We start from the raw sequence: 10,341 nt of genomic DNA on the forward strand, positions 1-10,341 counted from the left end.
TCTTTACTCTCCTCATCGTTTCTGTTCTGACTAAATGCCGTTAATGTAATTCTTTTCAGTACCATTCCTATGCCCTCTCATAGGCTTCCTCCTCAGCCTACTTTTCAGCTCCTAAATCCAATCTGTTGTAACCAAAAGAAAGAGGCACGGCAAAGGACAGCTCATCTAAGGATAAACGCTTGGAAGGAGAGAAGGGAATTTCCTCACCCCCGCCCTCTCCCGATACTTTTGCTTCAAGAGGAAAAGGAACTGAACTGATTACTAGCGGGAAGCTTTTTTTGTTTTCGTTACGTCATCCACGGAACTACATAAAAAAGACTTCAGGCGTAGGAACAGCTCCAGTACACAAACAGCACCCGCGACGGCTGCAGCTGCAATGGAAATCAGCATACACAACGGAAGCACGCTGCTTTTTTGTGACGAGCCGCATGACTTGCCAAACGTGCTGGCTCTACAGCCTCTCTGGAACTTTGTCCGGAGGCAGGAGGATTTGATCAAGTCTCCCTTCTTCCCGGTGCTGTTCAACTTTGCAATCTATACAGCTTTCTGCTTGCCTTTTATCGCCCTGGATTTTTTAAGCCCTTGGATCGCCCTCTTGAGGAAGTATAAAATCCAACCGCACAGCTCGCCTACACCGCAGATGGTGGTGCTTTGCCTGGCTCAGAGCATCTATCAGCACATCGTGTGTATCTTTCCCGTGACTGTTGCGCATTGGTACTGGAGGCCAGTGAGCTTGCCTAGCATCGCTCCCGAGGTGCCCGCGCTTCTCCTGCAGATAGCAGCTTGCCTGCTGTTGTTCGACTTCTTGTCCTTTTTGTGGCATTTGCTCCACCACAAAGTGCCCTGGCTGTACAAAACTTTCCACAAGATCCACCACAAACACGTCTCTACCTTTGCTCTGGCCACCCAGTTTGCCAGCGTTTGGGAGCTGCTCTGGCTGGGTTTCTTTGCCGTAATTGGTCCGATGCTGTTGGGGTGTCATCCGTTGACGGAAATGGCTTTCTTCACGGCCAACATCTGGTTGTCAGTAGAAGATCATTCTGGCTATGACCTGCCATGGTCAACCCACAGACTGGTGCCTTTTGGCCTGTATGGAGGAGCTCCACACCATGATCTCCACCACCAGAAGTTCAAGTTCAACTATGCACCTTACTTTAAACATTGGGACTGGCTATTTGGAACTCTTAGCCATGCTCTGACGCAAAGCGACATGAAGGTCAATGAAGATTAATTTTTATCCCCATCTTTTACCTTATCCTTGCCAGAGTCGATGTTTGGAAGCTCTGGTGTGAAAAAACAAACTGAGGAGTTTTGCACTGAACGTATTTATGCAAATATATTTATAACATGTTAATATTTATGGTTTGGGATTTGATTCCAATGACACAAACTATGTGAAAGAGATAAAACAGTATGTTTTTTTGTGTGGGGATATCTGGTCTTCTATAAAGCTGTTACAAATGAATGTCTAATATATAGGTTTGCTGGCTTGAAGATATATATTTATATAATTATATATTACGTATATAATTCCTATGGAATTTCTCTCATCTCCACATTGAGGAGAAAAGGCTTCCTGTTGTAAACATTTCTACTCATTTGCTAACCTGTCCTGTGAAATTTAAGTTATTTATATTATTTTTATATTGATGAAATAAATCAAAATTTGATATTATTTGTTGTCTATGCACTTTTTTGGAAATACTAAAATAGATTAATGTGTGTGATCAATCTATTAATTGGCTAAGAATATGATATTGTGTGTGTGTGTGTGCGCATGTGCATTTATGAAAAAAACCCACAACTTTTTGCAGCTAAAGAACTACCATAGTGGAGATGGAATGAGTTGAGATTTTGTATTTTGGGTTTCTATTTGCATTTTTTTTTCTGCTCAGGAAAACAGGAGCAAGAATTAGACTATTCCCCCTGCTGCTTCTGACAGTCTATCACTCTAGAATTTTTATCACCTTATTCTGCAAAAAGAGCTGGTTCCCCTCTCTTTTATTTTAGACATAATGCATTACAAAAATACTACACAGCAGTACCAAATATTATTTCTATGGCAAAATATAAGTAGTGTTTTCTGAGAGGGGGTTAGATGAAGGATCAGAGTCCTAAATACTTCCTTCTAAGTAGCTGTGCTTACATAATGATGCATTACCACTAGTAGTAGGTAGTCCTTGAATTACAACAGTTCATTTAGTGACCGTCTGAAATTACAATGGTATTGAAAAAAATGACTTATGACCATTTTTCACACTTATGACCATTACAGCATCCCCCATGGATGGTCATGTGAGCAAAATTCAGATGCTTGTCAACTGATTCATAGTTATGACGGTTGCAGATGTCCTGGAGTCTTTGTGATCCCTTTTTGCGAGCTTTTGACAAGCAAGGTCAATAGGGAAGCAGGATTCACTTAACATCCATGCTACTAACTTAACAATTCTGATGATTCACTTATAATAACTGTGGAGCAAACCTCACTTTACAAATGTTTCATTGAGCAACTATAAATTTTGGGCTGAGTTGTGGTCGTAACTAAGGGACTATCTGTACATACTGTACAACCATCCCAAAGTTTTGCAAGACAGTGTTGGCATTTCCCTGTTAATTTAAATTTAAATTCCAAGATCGGTGTATATACCGTGGTTATGCACTACTTGTTAAAAATACACACTATTGTAGAAAAACAAGTCCTACATTAACAGAACATGAGAAAATACTGGGAATTTCCCTGTGTCACAATCTTCAGAAGTGACTAATTTCATTTTACACAAACACACACTAGAAGGTAAAAAATGTAATTTAAATTTACATTGTGCTACATTTTTTAAAAAAACAAGATTCCGGATTTTTTTTTCCATATAGTGGTTTGTAGAACAGAGAACAATATTGCAGTTTGGGGGTTCTGATTTATGTCTTGGTTTGAGTTTAGAAAAGAACCTGCTACAGCCATTGAATTGTAGGTTTTTCTTATATTCTGTCCCCGCTTATAGATGGTTATTGTCTAGAGCAGCTGTTCCCAACCTTTTCTATACCCCGCACCCCTAGAATGCTTCTGATATATTCTCGCACCCCTTACAAAAGTTTGAAATAACGGCAACAAATTATACATATAAACTATAATTTTGAAACTACTAAACTTCGCACACCCTGGAATATCGTCTCGCATCCCCAATTGGGAACCCCTGGTCTACAGCAAGGTTAGCAAACACTTATACACACATGTACATATAGAGATCTTTTAACTTTAGAGGGCTGAAAGGGCATGGGGAATGGTGTGGTATATATTTCTGTGGTGCTAGAGAACTTAGGGTGGGTTGAGAAACCCACAAAAAAATATGCCATCAGAAAATGGCAAATTTGTCAAAATTCATGCTGTGCTTTAAGAAGGTTTTAGTGACTACAAAATGGGGTGAGGTCTGCATGCATGTCCTTACATTGCCCATTCCTGCCATATTGGGTTGAGCTGCAGAATACACATTTTTTCCAGAATTTCTTAATTTCTAAAATTTCCAGTTTGAAAGATGCGGCTAGAGAAGATGGGCAATGTACAGTATCTGCCTATGAATTTAGGGATCTGTTGCAATTAGAATAGAACATATTGCTTTGTCTAGGAAGTCTAGACAAAGGGAGGGGGCTCCTAACTTTCTAAACAAGGTACAACTCCAACATACATACTATGACATTGTTATAACATCTGTAAAACTAAGAAACTCAGGTTTAGGGAAGTTTAGATATGTTTGGCCAGCTTTGCATGTCATTAAGCCGTTTCACATGAATCAGTATAATTGACACACGTGGGCTTTCAAGATGGCCATTGGTGTGCACTCCTAGCCATTAGTGATGCTAGGAGTTGTACTTGGGGAAGTGAGGGATCAGAAGCTTAAAAGGGATCAGAAATTTAGACCCTTTTTTTGTTTTACTTCAAATATTTCAATTATGCCTGGCCTCCAAAAGTGGACATTTCCCAGCCTGTCTAGATCTGTACAGTCTTATAATTATAAGTGAACAAATGCATAACTGAGATGATTATATATTACTTTTGACCTGCATTTCCTGTCAGAAGCTTGACCTGTGGATATTCCCAGCAACCCTGTGAGGTAAGTTAGGGCTGAGAAAGAATGGCTGGCCCATCATTGTAATGGTGAAATGACACGAGATCTAGATCCTATTAAAGATAAGTCTCTGTGGCTGAAATATCACCGCCATGTATTTTTGACCTTTGGTGATATTGCAATCTCCTTCTTCATTACAGGTAGTCCTTGACTTAGGAGCACAATCTGAGCCCGAAATTTCTGTTGCTAAGTTGTTAAGTGAGTTTTGCCCCATTTTACGACCTTTCTTGCCACGGTTGTTAAATGAATCACTGCACTTGTTAAGTTAGTAATACAGTTGTTAAGTGAATCTGGCTTCCCCATTGACTTTGTCACCTATCTCACCTATCCAGGCTACATGAGCTGGCAGCCTGACCTTGGCCCTGGGGGTGGGGGTGGAGTGGGGTGGAGAAAAGATTGCAATGTGAGAAAAAAGGGGAGGATGGAAGCCCATGGCTCAATGTGAGAAGCTCCAGCCAGTCAAGGTCAAGTTACAATGATATGCAGAGCTCTTTCCTCAACAATATACAAGCCCCTGATTGGACATTTGCAGATAATCAGGGGATGGCTGGGGGGGAGGGGGAGGGAACTTTTCTTTGTGTTGTTTGCATGGGAAAACCTCAGCTTACACTGCTTCTGTAACCATTTAAGCTTCATATTCCTGACAAAACAAATGGCCAGGAGTCTTTCTTTGCTAGATGACTGAGAGGGATGCTTGACATCTCCAGAATCTCCAGAAATAGCCTATCCAGTAAAAACCAGAAGGTTGTGCAACTATGTCTGCTCCAGGAAAAGAACCAGGAGAAGGGGTGTCGGGGGGGGGATCACAAAAGGGGATTATGTGACTCGGAATACAACAATTGTCATAAATATGAGTCAGTTGCCAAGTGTCCAAATTTTGATCACGTGACCATGAAGATGCTGCAATGGTGGTAAGTGTGAAACAGAGTTCTAAGTCCCTTTTTTCAATGCCATTGTAACTTTCGTTACTAAACAAACTGTTGTAAGTCAAGGACTACCTGTATCTAGGTTTTTAGGCTGCTCCAGTTAAATTGGGAGGCTTACAATTGCCCCATAAGGCATTTCATATTACAAGCATAATGCATCACAAACAAAATATTTGGTAATCAACAGCCTGGCTTTCTTATCTCATCCCACCTCCTGAAGCCAATTTCTCAGGAGCAGCATTCAATCTTCTGTCCTGTTCTTGAAGGCCATATAGACTAGAGAGCTACATCTCTATTGCCCTCTGAAACGCTAATAGGGCTGAACTGCTCTTATTCCTTAGGCTAAGCCAGTGTGGACTTCAACTCGCAGAATTTCCCAGCCAGCATGGGAGTTGAAGTCCACACAGTTTAAAGTGGCCAAGGTTGAGAAACACTGGGCTAAACACTTCTAGAGAAGAAGGGGCACCAACAAGATAGCTCATTCTTTTGAGTTACAGTGTTCAATTTCACTTCTAAAACAAAAAGGGTGGGAAGAGGTGGCGTTTTGTTTCTCATCAGCAGATAAGCATCATTCATGAAGCTCCTTAGCTCACAACAGTAGCTAATACCTCAATCTGAAAGGACCTACTGCTGAAAGAGCAGCAGACACAATCAACAGGAGATCATAATTAACGTTATAGAATATGGAGGCTTATGTATCCCAGGCTCAGTGAAAATAGCATTATCAACCAGGGAAGAGAACATGGGTGGAATTTAATATTGAAACCGTTTGTTTACATTGGCTTACTGTAATAAGGTAAAAGGTAAAGGTTCCCCTGCACATGCGTGCTAGTCGTTTCCGACTCTAGGGGCTGGTGCTCATCTCCGTTTCAAAGCCGAAGAGCCAGCGCTTGTCTGAGGACGTCTCCATGGTCATGTGGCTGGCATGACTAGACGCCAAAGGCGCATGGAGCGCTGTTAGCTTCCCACCGTAGTGGTCCCTATTTGTCTACTTGCATTTTTATGTCCTTTCGAACTGCTAGGTTGGCAGAAGCTGGGACAAGTAACAGGTGCTCACTGTTACGCGGCACTCAAGATTCCGGTGGCGACGCGACGTCGAAAGACAGCTGTTTTCGGGCTGCCCGCTCCGCAGCTGTGTTTTTCCATCGTAAACAGCGTCTATCAGCTGTTTAGATGGATTTGAAGCCCCCTCCTCGGGAGAAGAGGAGGGGGTGAGGCCCCAGGTAGGGGTTGAGCTCTCTGGGGCTGCCTGAGCTGAGAGCTTAGGCGGCTGAAGGATGAGCCCCCCCGAAGCCTGGGTTGCTCCGAGCTGCGCAGCGCCTCTGCTCTGGGATTCTTGGAGCAGAGCCAGGCGTTAGCAACCACCCCTGCCAAAAGGAAATACTTTTGATTATCAAGATGCAGGCAGAGCAGTACAGGAGGTCAAGGTGAAGTGGACTCTTTATTTTTACTCCCTAGCTCAATGGATTTTATAGCTTTAAAGTGAAAGTGCGTAATAAGTGAAAGTGGGGGAAGATGGCGGCTAAAACTTCTAAAGCTCTTCGGAATGCAGGGTCTTCCCTGGTGCAAGAGACCTCACTGCAAGCTTTGCTTCCTCCTGCATCTCCTCCGGTATTGACGCTTAAGGATTTACAAGACGCTCTTGGAAAGCACGCACAACTGATGTCTGATATGATGGATGAAAAGTTGAAAAAGCTGGAGGAGAAATTGGAGGAGAAAATGGAGGAGAAAATGGAGAAATTGGAGAAGAAGATGGAAGAGAAGCTGAGAGCAATGAGGGTGGACATCTTGTCTAAGGTTGTATCCGTAGCTGAATGTGTGCAACAGCTGGATATAAAAGTGGAGGATCTCAGTCAAAAGAACTCTATATTAGAAGCAAAGGTATTAGAAAATGAAAATATAAGGGATAAAATGGATGAAGAATTGAGCCTTGTTCAGTATAATCAGATGCAGAATGCTATTAGAATTAGGGGTTTAAAGGAGAATGGTAAAGAAGATTTAAAGCAGCTGATTTCTGAGGCTCTGGAAGGGGTACTGGGCCAGTCAGCATCTGAAATTGAGGGAAATATGGACAAAGTTTTTCGTGTAAATTCATGGATTGCAAGACAGAGGAAGTTACCCAGAGATGTGGTGGTCTATTTTACAAAGAGAGTAATTAGAGATGAAGTCATTCAAGCTGCTTATGATACTACTTTGGTAGTGGCTGAGCAAGAAGTTTTGGTTTTAAAAGAGATTCCTCCGAAGATCCTAAGGAGAAGGAAAGATTTCGCATTTCTAGTACAGGAACTTAAGAAACGTGATATTAAGTTCAGATGGGAGATTCCAGTTGGGTTGGTGACAACGCACGAAGGTAAAAGACATCGTTTGGTTACTGTGGCTCAGGCACGTGATTTTTATAGTAATGTGTTAAAAGCAACCCCCCTATCATTTTTGGAAGTTGCAAAAGGACACGGTGTGGGAAAGTTTCAAGATGTTGCAGACAGACAGACAGAGGACAATGGTGGTGGAGGGGATCAAGCTACAGTCTCATCGGTTGCTGCAGGAGGCCAGAAGATGACGCGTGCCGCCCTAAGAAGAGTGAGACGAGAGCAAGAGCAAGACCAGCGGAAAGTTATGGAATCTTCAAAGTGTGCTTACAATGAAGATGTAGGAGGAGAGCGGTCTAAAGAAGTTTTGGGGGTCATGACAGAGGTGCTCCAAAAGTTTTGGGGCGTTAAGATTGCTGATTAAATTTTTAGATTAGAATGTTAATGGAGTAAAATTATTATAGAGGAGGAAGAAAGTTTTTTTTTCTTTTTTTTTTAATATTTTATACAATTTAAGATTGATGTTATTTGCTTGCTAGAAAAGTATATTAGGGTTACGGACTTAAAGTATGTGTTGAAAGAGTGGGTATGTAAGCTCCTAATTAATAACAAGTTGTCTTAGAGATTGCTTAAAATTTTTTTTTCATATATATACTCTTTTTATTTGAACTTTTATTTGAACTTAAGGATGATTTGGAACTGTGAGACATTTGGCGTGATACACGCAGGAACTATTTTAGATTATAGTTTAGTTTGGTTGGAGATTATTAAGATTAACAAAGATAAGCGCTTTTGGTGCGTAATTGAGAATTTGTTTGGAAATTAGAGAAAGGTGGGAGAATGCAAATAGCAGGTGAAAGTTTTTTTTTTCCTTTTCCCTTTTTTTTTGAAATTAATATGAATAAGGACTGGGATTAAGAAAATTTATTTTGACTAAAGATCTTTTTTTTGTTTTCCTCTTTTTCTTCTCTACTTTATTTGTAATATTAATATTGTTTGTATTCATTTTATATGAGCTAGAGAGAGATAGAATTTATAGTTTATTGTTGATAATATAGGGGTGTTTATGTTTGTTTTTTGATTTTATGCCCTGTATTTAGCTCTGGGAAGTCGGGGGGGGGAGGAGGGAGTGGGGGAGAGGGATAGGGGTGGGGGAGGGGGGGATTAAAGTCAAAATGTATTGTAAAACTTTTTAAATAAAAAAAAAAGATTCGACCCGCCAAACTGCCAACCATCTGATCGACAAGCTCAGCATCTTAACCCACTGAGCCACCACGTCCCTTATTTATTGTAATAATGCAGCTCAAATAAATGCTGCCTGAATTAGTTTAAAGGAAATGTGTGGAACCGTGGACATCTCACACCTATGTGGTTTGGTCTTCTTCACATTTTCATTGAACAGCACAAACCATCTTTTCTACAATTCAAGGGGAAATTCCAATGGATGAAAAATGTCCCTTGACTTTGTTTTCTGTTCCATTTGAACAATTGCCAATTGTTCTTCCTTCCTATGATGCTGGGGAAGTCCCTTTTTGTTTTAGACTTAAAAATCTCTTGTATGTTAACCTTTCCACAGAGTATATATAGTCACAGGTTTGGACTTTGTCTTTGATTGTTGCCGTTTCTTGCACTTATTCAAACTTTCACTTTCTCACAAAGCAAGTGAAAACAGCAGAAACAATGCCACTCCTTGTTCCCTTTTGGTATCTTTAAAGACAGCTTGTTTGCGCCTGTCTTCCTCCTTCGGAGAGTTTCATTGCCCAAAGCATATATGGAATGAGGCTTATCAGATAAAGGGAAATAATTAGAAAATCCACTCTTCCTGTCCCTGGGTTTAGAAAAAAGAAGAGTATCAATAAAGGAGAATATTTGTAGTTCAGGGCTCAAATGAGGAATCCCTGGTGCTCTCTGAGCTTGCTTGTTTTCTTGCAGACGTTTCATTACTCAAACTAGGTAATATCAGCAGTGCTACTAAGGAGTGCGGTTTGCTCTCAGTTTATATTTTAGTGGTTTGTCCTGTCAGTATTGGTGAGGGTGGTGTTAGATATTCTTTGGTTGGGCTGTTTACTGATGACTTCTTTGGCAGTTTCTTGATTAGGTTGTTGTTTACTTGATTGTTGGTTTGATGTTAATTTTGGAGTTAATCTATCCTAATCTGGGTGCTGATTGCTGGTGGAGAGGTGCTTTGTTCCCTTTTTGGTTGATTGGTTGTCTCTTTTGCATAGTTCATAGATGTTGTTAACGCCTATGTGTCTATTGATGGCTAAGTTGTCAGAGTGCCAGGCTTCTAGAAATTCCTTAGCATTTTTGGGCTTGGCTTGGTCTAGGATGGTCACATTTTCCCAACAAACTATGGTTAAGTCTGTCTACTTCAGGGGTTTTCAAACTTGGCCCTTTTATGACTTGTGGACTTTAACTCCCAGAATTCCTCAGCCAGCATGCCTGGCTAAGGAATTCTGGGAGTTGAAGCCCATAAGTCATAAAAGGGCCAAGTTTGAAGATCCTTGGTCTACATATTGTGAAATTAAGGAGTTTTCATCATGTCTTCTGACTGATAGATGGATTTCGTGGGCGTGTTCTGCCAGTCTTCTACCTGTTTGCCCTAAATAGGGGTTGTTGTAATCATTACATTACATGTTGTCCAATGAAAAGAGTACGTAGCAATCCAAGACATTGAACTTTGGATGCTATGTAATTATAGCCTCTCTCCTCATCTATCCACCTGCACTAGAATTTTGCCTTTTGGCACAAGCAACTGTTCAAAGAATAGAGAAGGGGGTAAAAAAAAAAGTAAGGTGAAGAAATTAATTGTCAGATAAGAAAAAGAAAAGAAAAGAGAGACAAATCTTTAGGTACATTTTATCATACTTCTCCAAATCGTTTTAGCTCAGCAAGCTATCCTTGCTTTCATCACTTCCATAAACCACCTCACAGGAACTGTAGTCTTTTGTTCTATAAATAACTGCCTTAGTTTTCCCCTTCCATTTG

At 40.8% G+C, this 10,341-nt stretch overlaps 1 protein-coding gene across 1 annotated transcript; it reads left to right on the forward strand.

The window, feature by feature from the left end:
• Positions 1 to 376: 376 nt before the first annotated feature.
• Positions 377 to 1,231, forward strand: CH25H (cholesterol 25-hydroxylase; the record flags this gene model as incomplete). The annotated part of the gene is made up of 1 exon (XM_083363322.1): positions 377 to 1,231. The coding sequence occupies one exon, from the start codon at positions 377 to 379 to the stop codon at positions 1,229 to 1,231; it is 855 nt and encodes a 284-aa protein (XP_083219448.1).
• Positions 1,232 to 10,341: the final 9,110 nt, after the last annotated feature.

This window comes from Vipera ursinii (genome assembly GCF_947247035.1).
Source record: "Vipera ursinii genome assembly, chromosome: 5".
In the NCBI taxonomy this organism is placed as follows: Eukaryota; Metazoa; Chordata; class Lepidosauria; order Squamata; family Viperidae; genus Vipera; species Vipera ursinii.